The 23,543-nt window shown below is 37.9% G+C and overlaps 1 protein-coding gene across 2 annotated transcripts in view; it reads left to right on the top strand.

Annotated features, from left to right (window-relative positions):
- The window catches only part of LOC121855926 (dynein regulatory complex subunit 4-like), a 296,945-nt gene that overhangs the window by 255,522 nt on the left and 17,880 nt on the right, over positions 1-23,543 (top strand). Inside the window, exons 9-10 of one of the 2 annotated variants that reach the window (XM_042351133.1) lie at positions 2,198-2,305; positions 17,357-17,458. In XM_042351133.1, coding sequence (XP_042207067.1) covers positions 2,198-2,305; positions 17,357-17,458 — 210 coding nt within the window. The remainder of the gene's footprint in view (positions 1-2,197; positions 2,306-17,356; positions 17,459-23,543) is intronic. The other variant, XM_042351134.1, reaches the window with a different exon arrangement.

Below are 23,543 nucleotides of genomic sequence, written 5' to 3'. Positions count from 1 at the left end.
ACGTACCACCTCACCTCCCGCTCCCCTCCCCCCTCTCTCCCTCCCTTCCATCTGCCCAGCGTTGCTGGAATCCTTGTAAGACAGTGAATAATTTTAATATAATCGTCATGTATTTTGCATAAGAGATAAAAATTAATCACCTGCATCACATTACAGTAGTGACTTAACAGTAAGAGTTTATATGTACGTATATAGTATTCCACATACATGTAAGTATAAATACAGGTTGTACCTCTGTAGTCCGGCATTCTGTGGTCCGGAAACTCCCGTGGTCCGGAACGATTTTAGTTTGTCCTATAGGTAGATAGGCAGCTTTTTTCTTTTTTTTTTTCTTTTTTATCTGAATTATTATTATTACAGGAGTATTAAATTTTTGCCCCTCAGGCCCCAATGTGGGTCAATGACCTATGCCCGGGTTGGCTAATCCCCTTAAAAAAAAAAAACCAAAGCCGCCGGAAATTAAAGTTTGTTTACATCCGGAAGTTCGGCTGCTCTCTCTCTGCTTGTCTATACAGAGTACAACATTTAACCCTTCAATATATACGAGCAGTAAATAAGTGTTGCTTTCATATTCTTATGTAGAGTAATGACGATATGTTTTCACATGTGCGCACTTACATACGCGCAGTCTCACTTTTTTTTACCATTAATGGTCAGCTACTTATATTGTTGCATTTATTAACATTAAATAACATTACAGGTACTTCAAACAACCATATTAATTTTTTTACATTAATTTTACTACAGCTAAAATCAGGGTCTTATTTTCTTCAGTTTTATATTTGGAACCAATCAGTCACTGGTTTTGTAAGCTGTAATATAAACAGTGCTGGTAGTTGTCTCGTCTCCTCTTATATTCCACGTATTATTAATAAATTGTATTGTTAATTATGCAAACACAAACATTAATTCAATAAAAACAAATTCAGAAATATTAATTAAAATATATATGAACAGTAAATAAGTGTTGCTTTCATATTCTTATGTAAAGTAATGACGATATGTTTTCATGTGTGCGCATGCACACTTACATACGCGATCTCTCTATTTTCTTTACCATTATCGTTCGCTACTTCTATTGTTCTATTTATTAACATTAAATAACATTACTTAAAACAACCATATTAATTTTACTACAGCTACAACCAAGGTCTTATTTTCTTCAGTTTTATATGTAGAACCAGTCAGTCACTGGTTTTGTAATCAACGAAAACAATGCTGTGTCATTTCCTCGTGTGTTTTAATATTCTACGTATTATTAATGAATTGTATTGCTCATTTTGCACACATAAACATTAATTCAATAAAAAAGACATTCAGTAATAAATAATAATGAATCTTTTGTACATAAGAGAAATGACGCTGTTTACCCGATTATGCACGTCGTCTGCACGTTGGCGGGCCGTTCAAACCCGTCAAAATTCAAGTTTCCGGCGTCAAAATTTTTATTTATTTATTTTTTTGTGTTCCAATAAAATACGTAAAGAATTAAAAACTCGCGAAATTTGAGAAGCTACTATACGACATTTACCCCTTCAATATGTCTTCAAAGAGACCATGACACAGAGAAAGTGATGCTAGTGCTTCCAAGCATAAGCACAAGTCACTATCTATCCAGGAAAAGGGTGAATTTCCATGGTCCGGATAAAAAAATTGCCCCAAACACAATCTCTGAAAGACATAAACAAAATAAAAGTCACTCGATTTCCTCACCGTGCTAAGATGTATACGTAAATACCAAATATAAAATCGTCATGTCACTTAGTATTTCATCTTTTACAACACAAATGAGCGGAGCTTTCCTTGTACATATTTACAGCTGATTCGCCAGGCAAGAAGATGAAGGTAGCAATGCGTGTGATGGAAGGTGGAGGAGGGGGTTTTGAGAATTTAAATTAAATGCCAGGTAGAGACATGTCCCCCTAATATTACGTATTTATGTAATTATTAGATGTTTTAATTGCCTGTATGTTTGCCTGGCGAGTTAATGCTAGGCATTTACATACCTAGGTAGAAAGCTAGATGTCGCATTCTGGAATTAACAAAAAATATATATATTTAACCCATCAAACTCAATAACTTATCAGTTACAGGATACAGCACTAAATTGAAATTAACATTAAAATGATACATGTAACCCATTAAAAAAAATAATAGTGCATCAGAGTTTTCTCCATTAAATCTAAATTGTTTGCAGATTGAACAGGAACGAAAGGAACTCTATGACCACTTTGTTGGAGTGGTTGGTGAAGTGCAGCAGCGAAGTGAACTTAGGAATATTGTGTTGGAGAAGAGACTAAACCAGGTAGGTCATATACTATTTTGATCAATGATTTGTCTTTCATATTTAAATTTTATTTATCTTGTTTATTTTTAAAAAGTAGTGTGATAAGAATGAATACAAAAGCTCTAAGAGTCAAAATGCCTGATGGTGAATATGGTAAGAATAAGAGTTCTGTACAGGAGGTACTGTTTTGATTAATGGTGTGGGTGAGAGATCCACGGTGAAAATTGGAAAATGGTGACAGCAACTCATTAATGTGCAGTGAGTGTGGAAGGCGGGTGCAATGGAGTAGATGGCAAACTACACGTAACCATGTGCCCACAGGAAGGGTGTAGAAACCCTAAATTGGTGATGAGCCCCTCATTCAGAGCTACGAAAGTGCCTGGGTATTGAGAGTAAAAGTGAGAATTGCATAGAGCAAGGCTGAGATGCTTTGGGCATGTGGAGAGAATGCTTGAAACCAATTGTTTCAAGAGGTGCAGGATCCTATATGTAGAGGGGACTAGAACCAGGAGTAGGCCAAGAAAGGCATGGGGAGAGGTTGAAAGAAATTACATTAAAGACAAGACCCAAACAAGAGAGACTGCAATAGATTGTGCAAGGAAGGATGGGGTGCTGAAAGAATTAATAATCACCCTTGACTCTCTTGTATCGCAGAGTTCTTCAGAGTCTCTGGGAAAATAGGAGCCTTTGGTATCCAAAGTTCCTTGAACAATAAAGGTCATGCATTATCTCCAGGGCCTGATTCAGGAGTGGGCAAAGTGGGCAGCTGCCCAGGGGCCTCCACAATCTGGGGGCCTCCACATATTACAATATTTTATTTATTTGTTTATTCATTTGGATTATTTTTATTATCATTCTTTATAATTCATGTTTATCTATTCCATCATGTAAAACTATGTTCAGCAAGAAGCGTGATAGAAATTAGGCTAGCTACGCCTTGAAATTCATGAATACCTGGTTTTCCTATGAACCGTATATTTTTAATGAATGCTATTGTTTGTGTTGTGAAAGCAGTTGTCCAAGGTTATCTCCCAATCCGAGAAGCACTTGGTAAAATAGCTAGAGATGAAAATGAGACGAGCAAAACATGTTATGAAGCCAGTGGTCTCCATGATACGATATGCATGTTAGAGACTGCTATTTATGTTGTGTTTTGGCATGACATTCTTGGCAGAGTTAATGAAACAAGCCATGCATTGCAAGATCCTAAACTCAATTTGAACACAGCAGTAGCAATGCTGAAGTCCTTGGAATGTTTTGCACGAGAAAAAAGAGATTGCTTCCATGTATATGAGAAGAAGGGAAGGGAAATGTCAGAAACTGGGGATTATTCACAGACACGCAAGCATCAACGTAATGTAAGACTCAATCCATTGGATTATGGACGATCAGAAGAAGCAGCCCTCTCACAGTCAGAAAAACTTCAGGTTAAGAATTTCCTTCCAGCAATTGATCAGTTCCTGAGTTCACTGGATAAACGGTTAAAGGCCTATGAGGAAACCTGTTCACTTTTCGGGTTCTTGTCTAAACTGGAGTCAATGAATTGTGACGAAATTGAAGCAGCTGCAGCAAAATTGGTTGCTGAGTACAAAAATGATTTGGATCAAACACTTGGAGTTGAACTTGTGCAGTTTACAGCATTCTTCACTCAATTTCTTGAAGACGAAGATGATGAGAAAGGGAGGGCACATTACCTTTACAAGCTGTTGATAGACAAGAAAGTTGTAGATACATTTCCAAATGTTGAAATAATGCTACGGATGTACTTGGTGCTCATGGTCACAAATTGTTCTGGTGAACGTTCTTTCAGTAAAATGAAGTTTATTAAAAACAGACTTCGTACTACAATGTGTCATGATAGGCTCAGCCACCTGGCTTTGATGAGTATCGAATATGACATCCTCAGAGAGATTGACTTCGAAAAGTTGATCAAAAACTTTGCAGCGGCCAGGACACGTAAAGTGCCTGGTCTGTAAATAAAGGTAATGTTTATTTTCTATTTTGCAATTGATCAATGTTTGTGTTCAATAAATCCATTATCCATGGTCGATGGCGGTTATTTTTATTAAAATTCTTGTTTTTTCCAACATGTTCATACTTTTGTTATAATTTTATCAAATTCATTAAATAGTTTATTTGTTTTACTATTGGATGCAAAACTTCAATTATATTTATAGTTGAGTTAATAATTATTCTGAATCTATCTGACCTTGGACTTAAAGAAGCCTATACATGCATTCTTGGACAGAACCATTATTTGAGTAGAGGTTTATCTGATTAATAATGCAAAGAATCATCTCTCTGTAATAACTAATAATATGTTCTTTTCTGTGAAGTCTCTTGAAAATTTTTGACATGTGCGGTAGTAGCTATATCAGGGCTGGTCGACTTGAAACCACATGAATGATTCCAGTCATGTCTCACATTACTTAAAACAACCATATTAAGTTTACTACAGCTACAACCAGGGTCTTATTTTCTTCAGTTTTATATGTAGAACCAATCAGTCCCTGGTTTTGTAAACATTAACGAAAACAATACCGTCTCGTCTCATCGTGTGTTTTAATATTCCATGTATTATTAATGAATTGTATTGTTCATTTTGCACACATAAACATTAATTCAATAAAAAAATAAAGAAACATTAATTAAAACACATATGAACAGTAAATAAGTGTTGCTTTCATATTCTTATGTAATGACGATATGTTTTCACATGTGCGCACTTACATACGCGATCTCTCTTATTTTTTTACCATTAATGATTGGCTACTTCCATTGTTCCATTTATTAACATTAAATAACATTACTTAAAACAACCATATTAATTTTACTACAGCTACAACCAGGGTCTTATTTTCTTCAGTTTTATATGTAGAACCAGTCAGTCACTGGTTTTGTAAACAACGAAAACAATGCTGTCTCGTCTCCTCGTGTGTTTTAATATTCTACGTATTATTAATGAATTGTATTGTTCATTTTGCACACATAAACATTAATTCAATCAAAAAGACATTCAGTAACTCACAATAATGAATGTTTTGTACATCGAGAAATGACGCTGTTTACACAATTGTGCATGTCTGAACGTTGGCGGGCTGCTCAAACCCGTCGAAATTCGAGTTTTCTCCGTTGAAATTTTAAATTGTGCAGTGTTTTTTTTGTGCCCAAATAAAAAACGTCGAATTAAAAACTCGCGAAATTTGAGAACCTACTGTACAACATTTAACCCTTCAATATGTCTTCAAAGAGACCACGAAGCAGTGAAAGTGGTGCTAGTGCTTCCAAGTGTATGCACAAGTCACTATCTATCCAGGAAGAGGGTGAATTTCCATGGTCCAGAAATTTCCATGGTCCGGCACCGTTCAGGTCCCGAGGTTGCCGGACTAGAGAGGTACAACCTGTATCTTCAGTAAATAAAAAAAATATACTTCACCCAGACACTATCTGTCAATCAAAATACCCCACCTCCGGGTCCCCCCCCTCTTCATACGCTCGTTGGGTCCCTCCCTCCCTCCCTCCCTACCCTCCACCCCTACCTTCCCTCCCTAACCAGAGAAATGTTTGGGTTCAAACAGTATATTTACATTTTTAGTAATAAATAATAACTCGGACTAAAGTTAGGATAATATAATTGACATTGCTGGATTCCTTGCAAGACCAGGAATATTTTGAATTTACACGTCATATATTTTACACAAAAGATAACATATTTGCTCTGTGTAAACAAATTCTTACATGAGATCTAAAATTTGTATGTCTAATGCAAAATCCATGATGTTTATATTCAAAATGATCATCATATTGTAAGAATTCCAGCAAAGTAAATTATATTCTGGCCAGGTAATTGGTATGAATTTTATGAGCTAAAACAAATATCTTCAGTAAATAAAAAAAATATACTTCACCCAGACACTATCTGTCAATCAAAATACCCCACCTCAGGCTCCAACCCTCTTCCCACGCTCGCTGGGTCCCACCCTCCCTCCCTACCCCCCACCTTCCCTCCCTACCAGAGAAATGTTTGGGTTAAAACAGTATACAGCTAGACCCTGACTTACGACGGGGTTAGGGACCCAAATCCAGGTCGTAAGTCCGACAGAGAAATTTTTTTTTTTTTAATAAAAAATCTACAATGAAATACAGTACAGTAAAAGTAATGAATAATGAGGAATGGATACAGTACAGTGAAAGTAATAAATAATAAGGAATGGATACAGTGTGACTGAGCACTTACCTTTCATGTAGTCAGCTGAATGCACATGGGGCCCCCATAATTTTCTAATTATAAATGGAGACTACATTAACTGGAAACGTTTCGGTATAGAAAATGCGTCTCATTTGAAAAAAAAAAAAAAAAAAAAATTCTTTTTTTTTAATAAAAAATCTGCGGGGGTCGTAAGTCCCGACGGTCGTAAGTCGTAGCAGTCGTAAGTCGGGGTCTAGCTATATTTACATTTTTAGTAATAAATAATACCTCAGACTAAAGTTAGGATAATATAATTGACATTGCTGGATTCCTTGCAAGACCAGGAATATTTTGAATATACATGTCATATATTTTGCACAAAAGATAACATATTTACTCTGTGTAAACAAAATTATACATTAGATCTAAATTTGTATGTCTAATGCAAAATCCATGATGTTTATATTCAAAATGATCGTCATATTGTAAGAATTCCCGCAATGTAAATTATATTCTGGCCAGGTAATGTGTATGAATTTTATGAGCTAAATAAAAAAATTATACTTCACCTGCGTATAATATGAGTAGATGCACCGCATAAAATGGGAATTCCGGTTCTGGCAGGGTACTGCGAAAATGTAGAAATGCGTAAACGAGAACCTTTTAAGTGGGGTATTACTGTATAGTTAACCAAGTAATAGCAGGTCATAGACCCCAAACTTCTATACATTATGAGAAAGCTTGGAAACTATTTAAATAATTTATCAGGTTAACAACTCCAATCACATTGTTGGAAACAGTGGTGTTAGAATTTTTAGATTTTCTGTTCAGAGTTAAAGGCCTTCAAGGATCTACATTTGCATCTTATAAATCAGCATTGGTTAACCCTCTGGCGTGGGGTTTTAATATTACTTTGAACCCAAGAATTTATCAAATGCTCATGTCGTCTTTTTTCATTTAGAGACCCCCTCGGCCTAAGAGAATCCCACCTTGGTCTCTAGATAAAATTACTAAATTTCTTATGGGGCCTAATTACAATATAAATCTGAACCGGGACAGATTGCTCCAGAATGCAGCCTTCCTTCTAGCAATAGTAACAGGTATGGGAATCAGTGAGCTGATTTCAATTTCCAATAATCCATCATTATTGGTATTATATCCTATGGAGATTTTAAGAAAAAATGAAAGGGAGGATTTTCAAGGTCAACCTATCAGGATAAAACTGCTAATGGATGAGACAAGGGTTCCTCATATATTGTGCCCAGTTAAGATTCTTTAAGAATGGTTATCCAGATTCCCTAATTGAGGCCCCTATGTATTCTCATCACAGGATGGTAAAAAATTGTCTCCTAGTCAAATGACAAAATATTTATCTCAGTTAGTGAATCAAGCAGACCCTGGCCACAAAATTTTAACACATGACACCAAGAAATATGCAGGGTCTTTCTGTGGCACATGAGCCTCAGTCAGATCAAAGAAGTGGGGTTTTGGAAATTATCAAAAACCTTTCAAAACAGCTATCTTCACCTATCTCTAAAAGATGCTTTACATGTGGTGGTACTGGGATCCCCTCTCCCACCTAGTTAATCTCCACAACCAGAACCTTCATCTTCCTCATCAGAATAAAGTGAGTATCCTAATTGGGATATGTAAATTAACATTTTACCTTCCGGTAAATGTTCCTAATACTGTACTGTACGTATTGGAAAATTATAATTATAATCTGGACCTAAGCTAGCGTAGCCCTATACGCAATGTCAACTCCCTCTCCACCTCCTGCTTGGGTAATCAAAGCTATACATCGCATTCTGGATTGAACAAAAAGCCATTTTTTTTTCTAAAAAACATTTTTTGTGATATAGTCCAGAACGCGATTTTGACATCCCACCCATCTCCACCCCTCGTGACTTGACATTTGTTTACTGCTCTCTCTATGGCAAGAGATGACGGTAGCAATGCGTATTATGGAGGGTGGAGGAAGTGGTTTTGAGAATTGCAATTAAATGCCAGATAGCGACGTGGCCTCTAATATTACATATTTAAGTAATTATTAGATGTTTTAATTGCCTGAATGTTGGCTTGACGAGTTAATGCTAGGCATTTACATACCTCGGTATAAAGCTAGACGTCGCATTCTGGACTACCCTGTATATCAAAAAGCCGTTTTTTTTCTAAAAAACAGTTTTTGTGTTATAGCTCGAATGCAACGATAAGCAATGCTACCTAGGTATGTTAATTCCTAGCCAATTCGCCAGGCCAACATACAGGCAATTAAAACATCTAATAATTACTTATAAGTAATATTAGGAGGACACGTCTCTACCTGGCATTTAATTGCTATTTTGAAAGTCCCTCCTTCAACCAGCCTCCATGCGCACTGCGAAGCTCATCTCTTACCTCAGAGAGAACAGTAATTAAAAGTCAACTCTCGAGGGGTGGAGATGGGTGGGTTATGGACGTCGCATTTGAGCTATATCACAAAAACTGGATTTTAGAAAAAAAACGGCTTTTTGTTCAATGCTCTGAATGTGACGATCAGCAAGAATACCCGAATAGGAGGTGCAGAGGGAGGTGACTTTGCATACAAGGCTCCGCTGACTTAGGTCCTGATTATATTATAAATTATTTTGAAAATTTCCAAAATTAAGAACATTTAATGGAAGGTAAAATTTTAATTTACTCAAAAAGGATACTCACTTTATTCTAATGAGGAAGAAGGTCCTGGTAGTGGAGATTGAATAGATGGGGGAGGGGAACCCAGCACCACCACATTTGAAGCATCTTTCAGAGATAGATGAAGATAGCTGTCTTTGAACGCTTTTGAAGATCTCCAAAAGCCCATTTCCTTGATCTGACTGAGACTCATGTGCCGCAGAAAGGCCACAGACCCTGCATATTTCCTAGTGTTATGTGCCAAAAATTTCTTTGCCAGGGTCTGCTTGATTCACTAATTGAGATAAGGATTTTGTCAATTGACTAGGAGATAATTTCTTACCATCCCTTGATGAGAAAACATAAGGGCCTCTATTAGGGAATCTGGTTAACCATTCCTGAAGATTTTTAACTGGACACAATATGTGAGGAACCCTAGTTTCATCCATTAGACGTTTTATCCTAATAGGTTGAGCTTGGAAACCTTCCCTTTCATTTTTTCTTAGGATCTCTGTAGGAAAAAGGATAACATCCTCATCAGAAAATACCAATAATGATGGATTATTGGAAATTGAAATCAGTTCACTGATTCTCATACCCGTTGCTATTGCTAGAAGGAAAGCTGCCTTCTGGAGTAATTTATCCCTGTTCAGATTTATATTGTAATTAGGCCCCATAAGAAGATTAGTAACTTTTTCCAGAGACCAAGGCGGGATTCTCTTGGGTCGAGGAGGTCTCTGAATGAAAAAGGACGATCTTAGCATTTGATAAAGCCTTGGGTTCAAGGTAATATTAAAACCCCAAGCCAGAGGGTCAACCTACGCTCATTTATAAGATGCAATTGTCGATCCTTGAAGGCCTTTAACTCTGAACAGAAATTCTAAAAATTCTAATACAACTAATTCCGATAATGAATCTGGAGTTGTTAACTTGATAAATTGTTGAAAAAGATTCCAAGCTTTCTCATATTGAATAGAAGTTTGCGGTCTATGACCTGCTAGTACTTGATTAGCTATATTGGAATTACCCAACAACCTATTTAAACTTTTTTTTGAGAAACTCCAAGCGTGAAGTGCCAAGGATATCTCGAACTGAGAATGTAGTACCTGGTCTAGACTTCCTTGTTGCAATTGTAGAGGATCGGGCACCAGTCCAGTAGATCCAGGCACCAAGGTTGTAGGATCCAATATGGTGCAATTAAGAGGACTTTGCCTCGGAAGGATCTGAGTTTGTGAACCACTTTGAGCAATATTTTCACAGGTGGGAATAGTTAGATTGAATTCCAAAGGTTCCAATCTAATAGGAGGGTATTTCCTAAAAGATTTGACCTTTCCAGAGATGCATAAATTGGCATCTTGTAATTTGTTAGGGAGGCAAACAGATCTATGTGTGGAGTTCCAAACTTTTTCACTAGACTCTTGAACTCCGATACCTTTAGGGACCATTCTGTTTCTGTCGAAACTGGCCGGAAACGGGACAGCGCATCTGCCCAATTGTTTTGCACTCCCGATATATAATTTGCTTTGAGGTAAAGTGTTTGTGTTGTACAAATACTGAAAAAAATTTCTGATAGTTGTAGAAGGGGCCAAGACCTTGTTGACCCTTGATGATTGAGACAAAACACTGCTGTTTGTAAATTTGGGTGTGCCAACAAAAAGAATAGGACCACTGTTAATTCTTTTATATTTATGTGTTTGTCCCAAAGGAAGTTGCTCCACCTTCCTTGATTGAATTCCCCTGTTGAAGAATGGTATCCCCATCCTATTTTGGACGCGTCCGTACAAACGATCAAACCTGTTTGAGGTGGAACCCAGGGAGAGGGACCGATTAGATTGTCCCAGTTTGTCCACCATAACAGAAGATTCTTTATCTGAATAGGGAGAGAAGAAGCAACATTTCTGTTTCTGCGAAGCAGCTTCGAGCCCAGATGAGATAGTTGCTTTTTCCTTAACTTCCCAATGGAACCACTATTGTGGCAAAATTCAACAGACCCAGAAGTTTTTCCCAATCGTGCCAAGAAACCTTGTGCTTTACACAAAAGGCTTCTACTTTGTTTATCAAATCTGTAACTTTTGTTCCTGGTAAACTGACTGACTGCTGATTTATATCCCAGTGGAGGCCTAACCAATCCACTTTTGATATGGTATTAAGTTTGATTTTACCTGGTTTATCTTTAAACCAAGGTTTTGAAATAGTACTAGTGTACGTTGGGTCGCCCTTTGACAATCTTCGAAAGAGTTTCCCATTATCAGCCAATCATCTAGATAAGCAAAGGTTCTTATGCCCTCCTTTGCAAGGATCTTTCTGGGAATATTTGCCAGTTTTGTAAAGACTTTTCGTGCAATTGTCAGACCAAATGGCTTCACTGTGAATTGATAACTTAATTCCCCTACTTTGAACACCAGAAATTTTCTGTACCTGGGAGCAACAGGAACCTGATAATAGGCATCTTCGAGATCCACTTTTGAGATCCAAGCATTGGGCGGAAGTAGATGCCTCAGATGGTCGTAAGTGAGCATCTTGAAACTTCTTTTGGGAATAAATTTGTTTAGGATTGAAAGATCCAAAATCCATCCTAATTTGTCGCTGCCTTTCTTGGTGACTGGGAATAGGCGAGACATGAAACATTTCTCTGACTGCAACGGTTTTTTGACACCTCTGTTTAGTAGTTGACTTACAAATTTTTTAAGTAATGGGGTTGTTTTCGACCCTTCTTTGGGGATGCTAGGGGAGGGCGCCTCAACCAAGTCCATGTGAGACCCCCTTTGATTGTTTTGTAAGCCCATATGGTAGAAGTCCATCTGTTCTCCCAACCCCCTAGACGACCCAGTTGTCTGGCTTCATTGGAAGGGGGAAGTTGCTGAGGTGGTGGAATAAGGTTTCCTTCCGTTTCTGAACAAACGGCCACCTCTATTACTTCTTTGATTATTTCCTCCTCTAAAATTTCCCCTTAGTTGATAACTGACCCGGGCAGCTGGTCCTGTTCCCCTGTAAAACCTTCCTCTCCTAGGTTTCTGAAAGGTCTGAGGATTCCTGGGGACATTAATATTAATAGTATTCTCCAAGGATGATCTATAATTAATCAATGATTGCTCACCAAACAAAGCAGGAGAAAGAGGAGAAGAACGTATCAACAAATAAGCGCTACCACTTGAAGCATTGTGTGTTGCTTGTTTCCTTAGCTAGACTTTCAGTCTTAGGGCTTTCAACAAATGATCTAAGAATGAGTTGTACAGGGAATATGGGATTCCTTGTAGAGCAGCAGCAAAACATTTGTCCACTTCTGAATTTTCTTCATAGTCCAGCACAAACTTAGTTAATAACTGACACATCATAATTGCAGACCAAACATCTGCTGCCAATTTCCTAATTTTAAATTCTTCAAGCAGCAGTGCAGGGGCAACTGGTTTCAATTTTTTTTCATAACTTATATCAACATATTTTGAAGCCGACAAATATTGGGAAAGATCATATAAGGAACTCTTTTCGTCACTAAATTGGAACTTCAAAAAACTAAACCTGTGAGCATTCCTGTCAGCGGGAATGAATGTTAAGTCTTTCAATAAATTAGCCCAGACTTCGTCTATTTCAGAGATCATCTTTGGGCAAATATCAGGCCAAGAAAGTGTAGTATCACCCTCCAAAAACAAAGAATGATGACCCAAAGTTGCATGTCCTTCCTCTCTCTCTCTGTAGTTGCTGAGATATCAGGAAGCTTATAGACATTTTCATAAAATATCTTGAATAAGGAATCCACAGATTCAGATGGATTAGTGAACAAAGAAGACCTAGCTCTTACCAATGTTATCCATGGCCTGTTAGAATAAACCTTACACTCAATATTATCCAGCAACTGCGTGTCAGTCGACAGCAGCCTGTTTCCACTCGCAGTAACCAACACTTTTGCCCTAGGTGGAAGTGGTTGCCAAGATGTGGATAGGATGAAATCAGTCTCAACAGGTTCTTCCTGCTCAAGAGACTGAATACTATGATTAGAACCAGGCTCGTCATCCTGATTCTGGAACCCACTGAAATCAGATTGAGTAGATTAAGTCTTTTACCTAACACCAACAATACTAAACTTTCTGCCAACTTGGGATCTTTCCATTGTTGTACATTCAAAAATTTACTCTTCAAGGCCTTATTCCACCTATTTTTAATTTGTAATTGCAATAAATCTGTCTTATCACCTGTAGCTTGATGAAATAGAAAAATTTGATCATAACAAACTGCACAATCCATTGGTGAAAATAAGTTATTTGAGACACAGCTGCCATGAAGTATGCAAGCCACATGAGGATCTATCTTAGTAATCCAAGTCGCTGTACATTTTTTATAATTACATGTAGTATGGCCCCCTTGGGTTTTGGGTGAAACTACTACTACTGAATTCAAATTCTCTACTGACAGACAATTTTTTGAATGTAGTGTCTGAGCTGAACTTTCTAGTCCTTGTGGCTCAGCACTCAATAGTATCTCCTCAGGGACAGTTCCATAGTCTCCTCCATTATCCATAGGCCCGGAGTCCTGACCTTCATCCTCCAGTTGCACATCACTCATCTGAACTAGGAGGATACCATGAGTCGCATTATATCATAACACAAAGTAATAATAATAATTAATAAGGGAGAAAGCATTTTCTCCCAAACTTAATCAATATGACTCATAAATGTTATATTATTCATAAGTTAGTGTTATACGAGTCACTCCTATGACCAATATAAACAATAACTCACTATTTCGTATCTGTCTCCCGACTTATTTATCAAGTATCCCTAAGATCAATGAAACTTATTTATTTAAATTTGTTTTTATAAAATAATTTCATTCAGAACATTTATTGAGAGGGCTCATCAAGATCTTTATTTGTTGCCAATCAGGGACACAGACATTATCCCCAAGTAAACACTTAAGGGAAAATTCCTACATGCGCACTGTCACCTGGCAGGGTTGACAGTGCTGAGCCGCTAACATAGCGCTCTATTGGCAGCAAAGTTCACTGTTACTCTAGTAATATTTATTGGGTTGAGAATTCCACCCTGAATTGGTCTCATATAACCCATAGAAGGCGTATAGTCCATTTCAACATAACTCTAGATTGCTAGTAAGAACGGAAGGTCAACATTCCGGAAGGAACGCTAAGTCTAGCAGCCTCGCTAATGTTCGCTTGAACCCACTACTGAGGACATCAAAGTTATGAAGAGACAAACTCAACTCTGGCCTTTTTGCTGAGAACGAATAGAAACCCAAGGGCAGAAGCCCAAAGGTTTTGTGAACGTACATAAGAGTAGGGAGAGAGACAGTCATTGTATTCATATTAGCACGTGAATAATTGGGACAAAGAGATCGTAAACAATATACATATATATGTATACAGTACAGGGTATATATAAATAGATATATTCACATATTCTCTTTTAGTGAAGACGAGCCCGGGAGGGCGCAGCAACATTCACTGAGTGACTTAAAGGCAAGGAATAGTCACAATGATCTAAACGACTCACAAAGAAAATGTGTTTTGGTCGCCATGCTGACCGAAAGTCGTATAAGAAAATGTCCCAAATACAATAATTGAGAGACATAACAAAATAAAACTTACTCTACTTCATCACTGTGCTATTAAGTACAAATACCATATATAATATCCTTGTGGAGGTGAGTATTTTAGCAATTAGAACACAAATTCGCGGAGCTTCCCTTTGTGTGTTTTATAGCTGAATCGCCAGGCAAGAGATGAGCTTCGCAGTGCGCATGGAGGCTGGTTGAAGGAGGGACTTTCAAAATAGCAATTAAATGCCAGGTAGTGACGTGTCCTTCTAATATTACTTATTAAGTAATTATTAGATGTTTTAATTGCCTGTATGTTGGCCTGGCGAATTGGCTAGGAATTAACATACCTAGGTAGCATTTTTGATCGTCGCATTCAGAGCATTGAACAAAAAACTGTTTTTTAGCAACAGAAAGTGGTAAGAACAAAACTTGGAGTTTATTGGAAGTCCAACCGTAAGGCATGGGTGACAAGACAGCTCTTTAATGAATGGGCTGTTGATGTGTTTTGCCCTTCTGTCAAGAGATACCTAACCACCAATAAACTCCCTTTAAAGGTACTTCTCCTCATGGATAATGCTCCTGGTCATGACCCTGACCTTGCCAGCAATTTGGAGTATCAATTTGACTTTGTGAAAGTGTTGTTTTTGCCTCCAAACACTACATCAATCATACAGCCAATGGACCAGAATGTAATCAGCAACTTCAAGAAGTTGTACATGAAGAAAATGTTTAGGAGGTGTCATCAGGCAATTTCCACTGATCCTGAACTAACACTGAAACAGTTCTGGAAGACACAATTCAACGTCCTGGAGGCTGTAAAATTGATTGTGTCATCATGGCAAGAAGTCTCCACTAGAACCCTCAATTTTTCATGGAAAGCACTGTGGCCATCAGTAGTCCATGATTTTGAGGGATTTGAGGAAGAAACAGAGTTGGACCAGGAGATTGTGTCCATTGGTCAGTCATTGGGCCTTGAAGTGGAGGAGAAGGATGTGGAAGAGCTTGTGATGTCTCATGAGGAGGAACTTACTCCTGATGACTTGAAGCAACTGGATGAGATGTTACGGGTAGAGGCTAACAGTGGTGAGGAGGAAATTGAAAGTGATGACCATATGTCAGCTAAACAGTTGAAAGATGTGATTTACTACTGGGAGAAGTTCAGGGAACTGGCTTCAAAGCACCCAGAAGTGGAAAAACTGAACTAACTTTGTGTCATGTTGAGGACTCAGTGGTCTCCTTCTTTAAACATAAGTTAATGATGAGGAGGACAGGTGCCCCACAAATCACAATTGACACTTTCTTCAGTAAAAGGCAGAGGGAACAAGATGCTAGCCCTCAGCCTTCCACTTCAAGAAGGAGAGAGGATGATGCTAGCCCTCAGCCTTCCACTTCAAGAAGGAGAGAGGATGTTCATGGTGGAGAATCTGTCAGTTCAGAGGTTCCTGACATTTTCATGGAAGGTGACTCACCTTCCAAGAAGCAGTAAAATGCTTCTCCTCCACCTCCACTTCCTTCTCTTCTCCCTTCTCCTCCTCCACCTCCCACTTCAAATGCACATCATCATCATCATCCAGGAGCCTTCTACATACACACCTCAAAGTAAGTAAATTTTTCTACCATTTTTGTTGAAGTTAGGAAATTTTCGGTGAGCTGGAACCAATTACCCAAAAACCCATTGAAACAATGGTTTCGGTTAACGAACTTTTCGGTTAACGAACGACCTTCTGGAACGGATTGAGTTCGTTAATGGAGGGGTCACTGTATTTAGTCAAGTTAATTAGGATAGAATATTATTGTAATACAACAGTTTTTGAACTGAAAACCATTCGAAAAGCGATTACGGGAACATCTTTTGAACGAAAGAAAGCGAAAGTCATTGTTTTCGTCACGATTTTATCCCACTTTCCACTGTAATACGTACGTTCAGCAAAAATATTACATTTCCGTGAATGCATTATATCAAGCACAGTATGAATAGAATACCATTGTAATATAACAATATTTTGAGTCCTACTCTTTGCATTTACAGAGTACTGTACAAGCCCATAATAATGGCTCCTAAAGTAGATAAACTTCGTTGTGTGAAGAGAAAGAAGAAATTGAGTGACAAACTTGAAATAATTAAGAAACTAGAACGTGGTGTGAGCAATACTGTTCTAATGGAAACATACGACATTGGAAAGTCTACAATTTATGATATATAAAAGGCAAAGAATAAAATTTAGAATTCACAGCTTTTTCATTAAAACTGTTCGTTTTGATAAATGAAGCATGCTATATTTGCTAATGAATAAACTATCAAAATGTACCTGTTCATCTCTTCTTTATTCTTCCTTAAATTTGAATTTTAAAAGTACTGCCTGAGAATCCGGAAAATCCGAAAATCCGGACCGACCCAATCCCCAAGCAGTCTGGATTTTTGGACTTCTACTGTACTGGTACAGTACTATATCTATTATTTTATATTATTCCTTGTAGGAGTAGGTAACTTTATTTTTCAATATTTACCACAAAATATGCTTAAGTAAGTTGTATCTGCACAATATACACATTTTATATTTTTTTCTTTTTTAGTCAAAGCTTCAATGGTTTGGAATTATCAATAGTCCAGTTCTGGTCTGGTCTCAAGGTTGCCAGACTAGTGAGGTTCAACTTGTAGTAATCTTATCCTTTAACAGGTTTCAGAGCATCTAGAAAAAAAAGAAGCTGTTCTATCAGAGGTTCTTACAGCAGCCAACCTGGACCCTACCTCATTTAGCCATGTCAGTCATCAGTTGGAGGTAAATTTTGGATTCATTAGCAAATATGTTGACTTGTAAAAAGTATGATGTATGCATCAAACTTATTTGACTAAATACATTATCAACTAATTTGAATGTAAACAAATTAGACAACTCTGCTGAAAACTTACACTCTGTTTGAACGTTTTCATCCATTCCTTTTTTTTTCATTATTGTATTAATCTCATTCAGGTAAGTCATCTCTTTAGAATCATATTGATCTAATATCTCCAGAAGTCTGTACCTGTATTACACCAAATTTAAGAACCCCTTTTCTTTCATAGAAATTTTGGAAGAGAATTTATTTTAACACTTAAACTGCTATCCTCTTCATTTGATGATACCTGCTTCTCTGATATCCACACCAATTTATTTTTTGTGTTTTTGCTCCATGATTTAAACTCTGAGTAACACACTTTAACCGGGTGGGTGGCCCAGAGCTACCAAATGTAAGTGCTCCACATATCTTACACCATTAAAATGGCATAAAATTTTAAAATGTGTTGTCCCACTATGTGCTGAATGTGCTGAAAATTTTTCTATACAGTTTTATGCCATAAAAAATCTAAAAGGTGGTCCCATGTAAACAAAAATTAATTGTATAATGAACCCTCTCAATAATGGACTTCTCAATAATTGATATTCCAACTAACAGATATCATTTTTCCAGGCATTTGGGTGCAGGGGTCCCCGACTTATGAACGCCTGTCGATAAAAACGGGGTTAAACTTTAAATTTACAGTATTTTATTTACCTGATGACTTTTTTACTTTCATTTACTGTATTTTGTCATTCTATTTCTTCTTTTGTCTTAAATTAAGTGATTTTAGATGTATATAAGGACTTAGGCTATGATATAGTGGGATTTTAAGCATTGTTCTGTCAGTACGTTATGCACATACCGTGCATTCGACTTATGTACATTTCCAACCTAAGAAAGTCCTCAGGAATGGAACCCGTTCATAACCCGGGGACCCTCTGTACGTTGTCTGCAGTTGACTTGACTCTGTGTGGCAAATGATAATATTTCAGGAAAGTGTGTAAAACATCATTCAGGTATACCTCACTATTCAGATGGGTTAAGTTCCTTGAAAACCATTTGAATATCCAATTTTTGGAGAGCAAATAACATAGCAAATGGAAAGAATAGGGATTGGTTCCCCACTCCAAGAAAACCCCCGAATAAGCAATGAAAACCTACCTAACTGTAGACACTCTCCAGGTTATCGATAACTCGGGTTAAAGATTTCCAACTTTACGGATACTCCCCTATAACTCCTATTAAACACTCTTGGAGTTTTCATACGCAAATTTTCGTGTGATCTAAGTTATCGCTTTACAGTTTTCATACAAAAATTTGCAAATTTTGATATGGTTGAAAAGGCAGCTGAGAGAAGGGGTATCACATTTGGGGGTGGATTACATGACCTCACACAGTGTACCCACAAAGGGCGACCACACTTTTCCTGGAGACCTGACAACGATAACCTCACAAAATATGAACGTTGAGGATGACCTTATCACGAGATCTGAGATTGAGGAGTTCCACAGCAATTTAAATACAAGTAAGGAGTTACTTAATGCACAAAGGCAGAATATACCATACAGAAAACTCTGATCAAACGGCAATGACCCCCAAATGGATAAATAATTATTTAAAGAATATTACAGTGGTCCCTCGGTTATCGAATGGTTCGATTAATGAAAATCTGGTTAACGAATTAACTCCCATAAGGATCTTCAATTCGGTTAACGAACAAAACTTTGAATAACGAAATCCTTACGACAAACACGTTTTGTTGTGAGCATCAGCTGATGGGCTAGTCTGCCAATTCAGTAATCTGTTCTATGTTTACATTTGTTTCCAGTGGAGTAAATATCAAGAAAGTTGTGCTCTTTAATATTTTTGCATTTTTTATATTCAAATTATTAGCATTTTAAAATTTAGTTTACATATTGATAACATATGCAGTACAGGGAACTATTTTTTTGTGCGCCCATCAGCCGCTTGATTCACCCACCAGGCGTCAGTTTGGCTTTGTTTACAGTGGATTGATCATCGATTTTGTTGGCGTCTTGAATATTTTTGCATTTTTACATTAAAATTGTTGGTCATTCTGAAATTTAGTTAACATATTGATAATATATAGTGCAGTGCAGTGTTGATTTAAATAAAATGATCTTGAATTACACCTAGTGAACTTAAAATATTATTGGTGAAATTACTGCATCAAGCATGGGTCTCCTGAAAGGTGATTTTTCCTCCATCCCCACTTCCTTCTCTTCTCCCTTCTCCTCCACCACCACTTCTAATTCCCATCATCATCATCAACTAGGAACCTTCTACATACACACCTCAAAGTAAGTGTACTTTACTGCATTTTTTTTTACTTTGTATGTACTTTTCTGTGAGCTGGAACCAATTACCCAATATCCCATTGCAACAATGGATTCGGTTAACAAAATTTTCGGTTAACGAACGACTCTGTGGAACGAATTGTGTTCGTCAACCGAGGGACCACTGTATTGGACAAAGGAAGGCTATAGGTAGGAGAATAAATCATGGTGAAGTTTACCTCCAAGAATATTTTAAGGTATTGGCCAGTAGGGTTAAGACCTTGATAAGAAAAACAAAGTGGAATCATGAACTGAGGGTAGCAAGGGAGGCAAAGTCAAACCCCATTGGATTCTTTCAAATGTATCAAACTAAAGCAGTAGAAAAGATTGGACCATTACAGTCGGATACTGGCGAGCTAACTGATAACGACGGAGAAATGAGCAATAATCTGATTAGATATTTTTCAACAGTTTCCACCACTGAAAATTTAAACATGACACCAAGGCACCGAGTATATACAGAGATAGTGAAGAAAATAGATTAAGCAAGATAGTAGTGACTGGTAAGGATGTTAGTAAGCAAATAGACAAGCTAAAGCCTAATAAATCACTAGGCCCTGATGAGATATTTGCCAGAGTATTAAAGGAATTTAAGGAAGAGCTTAGTATGCCCTTAGCAAATTTGTTTAACATATCCTTAAAAACGGGTGTACCTGTAGTACCAGAATCCAGGAGCATAGCGAATGTAATATCGATTTTCAAGAAGGGAGATAAATCACTATCCTCTAACTACCGTCCAATCAGTTTAACATCAATTGTAGGCAAATTACTGGAAGCAATACTTTCAAACTCTATTCGAAATTACCTGGAGAAGCACAAGTTGATCAATGATTCCCAACATGGCTTCACAAGCGGGCGTTCATGTCTAACTAATCTATTAGCATTCTTTTCAGCTGTTTTGGAATCAGTGGACGACAGGCACGACTATGATGTGGCATTGGAGGAGATATTCTAAATTGGATTAGGGCATGGTTACAGGACAGGTAATAGCTAGTGAGCTTAACAGCAGGAAATCAGATTGGAGTAACGTCACAAGTGGAGTACCCCAAGGCTCATTACTGGGATCATTATTATTTATTACAGTAATACCTCACTTTACGCGGTCAATTGAACCCATGGAGGCCCGCGTAAAGCGGGAAACGCGTAAAGTGAACAACAGAACATATGGGATTAATTGAAATAGAGACTGGGCCGACCCCCAAACTCCACTTTTTTAGACACAATACCTACGTTGTAGTAAAAATAACTTCTTAATTTTATGATGGTATGCACACACAATTAATTATTAAGAGAAATATCAATAATATTAGGTTTTTTAACACTTACATTAGTAGAAAAGATGGCTGGGCACACGGGGATGGGGGGGTTGGTTCCGAGGCAGAGGGCAGATTATTGGCCCTCACCTGTATCACTTGGATCAATTGTATCACTATCCACCACAGAGGCTTGCAGGGCCTCTTTGTCAAATCCCTCAAAGTCCACAGAAGTCCATATCCTCACTATCACTGACTTGGGCCGGCTGTGGTGGGTGGTGGATGAAGAACTCGGTAATGTTTTGATGACTGGGTGACCTTGTGCGCACCCTGCCCGCGCCGCTTCCCGCGTATATGAGTAGATGCACCGCGTAAAGTGAACATTCCGGTTCTGGTGGGGTACCGCATAAATGTAGAAACGCGTAAAATAAAACCGCGTAAAGCGGGGTATTACTGTATATAAATAAACGACATAGATATTGGCATAGACAGCAACATAAGTAAATTTGCTGATGACACTAAAATAGGGCGAGTAATTAAATCTGACGAGGACTCCGCAAAACTTCAGGAAGATGAAAAAAAAATTTTGGAATGGTCTGAAAAATGGCTGATGAAATTCAATGAGGACAAATGTAAAGTAATTGGTCTCGGAGATGTAAACAGAGAAACCAGATTCCAACTGAACAACGATGCTATAGAGAAATCCGACTGTGAGCAAGATTTACGAGCCATGATAAGTAGGAATCTTAACCCAAGTAAACAATGTGTATTTGCTCGAAACAAGGCTAACAAAGTATTTGGGTTCGTGCAAAGGAGTGTTAGTTACAAGACTAGTGAGGTCATCCTAAAACTATATCTTGCACCTGTGAGACCACACCTGGATTACGCAGTTCAATTCTGGTCACTGTACTACAGAATGGATATAGAATCCCGAGAAAGAATTCAGAGGAGAATGACAAGACTAATCCCAGGCATTAGGAACCTTGAGAATAGAGACAGGTTAAAGCATCTTAATTAGCACTCCCTCGAGAGATGTAGAGTGAGGGGCGATATGATCGAGGTATATAAATGGAAGTCAGGGCTAAACAAAGGTGACATTACAAAGGTACTCAAACTATCCAACCAGGAGCAAATTCGTAATAATGGTTATAAATTAGACGAATTTAGATTTAGGTGCGAAATAGGTAAACTTTGGTTGGAAATAGAGTAGTGGACGGGTGGAACAAGTTACCAAACATCATCATTAACTCGAATACCTGTACACTGGATAGCTTCAAACATAGATTGGATGGATATATGAGCGATAGGAGTTGGGTGTAAATGGGACGGCCCCGTATGGGCCAATAGGCCCGCTGCAGTTTCCTCCATTCTTATGTTCTTATATGAACTCAAAAATTTAAATAAAAAAAATTATGTTTGTGTATTTATGCTAGATACGCAAGACACACATTTGGCACATCGGTGTGATCTGGCAACTATGTAGACTACTTCCAAGGTTACGTGAGTGACGACACCAGTCACCCTTTTTTGTTGTTCAACGGCGCAGGATGCAACCTTGACTTATATTTCCTACCAGTTTCTCGTGGCTTGTACTGATTTCTCATTCACGAGAGTGATTTCATTTATTCATAACAGTGTTTTGATAGTTTTGAACCATACCTCGTGTTGTTGGTGAAGGTGGAGGGGTGGGAAAATGTAAAAAGAGCAAGAAGATTGCACCACATGGTGATTGTGTGGTGCCTCCTGAGGCCTCTCCCAGTGTTCTTGGCCCTTTTAGTGCAAGTGATAGTTTGTCTGGCCCTTCAATAGGCAGTCCTAGTGTAAAAGGAACTGCCAGGTATGTCTTTGTGGCTAAAAGGAAAAATAAAAAAAAGTGTTGCTCATGTGGTACCTCGTGACCGCTCATGTCCTTCTCAAATGTGCACTACCTGTACTCAGGGGCCATGAGAGGGGGGGGTGATAATGGTACCAAAACACTAGGGCCCATGCCCAAAGGGGGCCTAGCAGGCCAGGTATTCAAGCAGCTGAGTTCTTCCTGCATTTTTTATAGATTGATTTATTGTGGTATGTAAAGGCCTGGGACTTAGGGATAGAATTCCCTTACCAGGCTAAAAAGGATCTTAATATGGAAAGTCAAGGACCATGGTTTTCTGAGGAATAACAAACAACCGTTAGAGATTGGCATCTCTTTACTATAAAAATATAACACAAAACTCTGACACCACTCAACAAACATCAAATAATTACGGGAGTCAAACAATTAATGGATTCAAACAATTAAATGGAGTCAACAATTGATAGAATCGAACAATAAAGGGGAATCAGCAATTAATGGAATCAAACAATTATAGAATCAAACCATGAACAAATATTTCCTATGGCAGTGGCCCTGGGGGAAGGTTCTGGAACACGGTGATGCACACTCAGGGTAGGGA

Source organism: Homarus americanus, unplaced genomic scaffold, assembly GCF_018991925.1.
Source record: "Homarus americanus isolate GMGI-L3 unplaced genomic scaffold, GMGI_Hamer_2.0 scaffold19117, whole genome shotgun sequence".
NCBI classification, from domain to species: Eukaryota; Metazoa; Arthropoda; class Malacostraca; order Decapoda; family Nephropidae; genus Homarus; species Homarus americanus.
The sequence above is the reverse complement of the archived record's forward strand: the minus strand, read 5'-3'. Positions and strand labels throughout refer to the sequence as shown.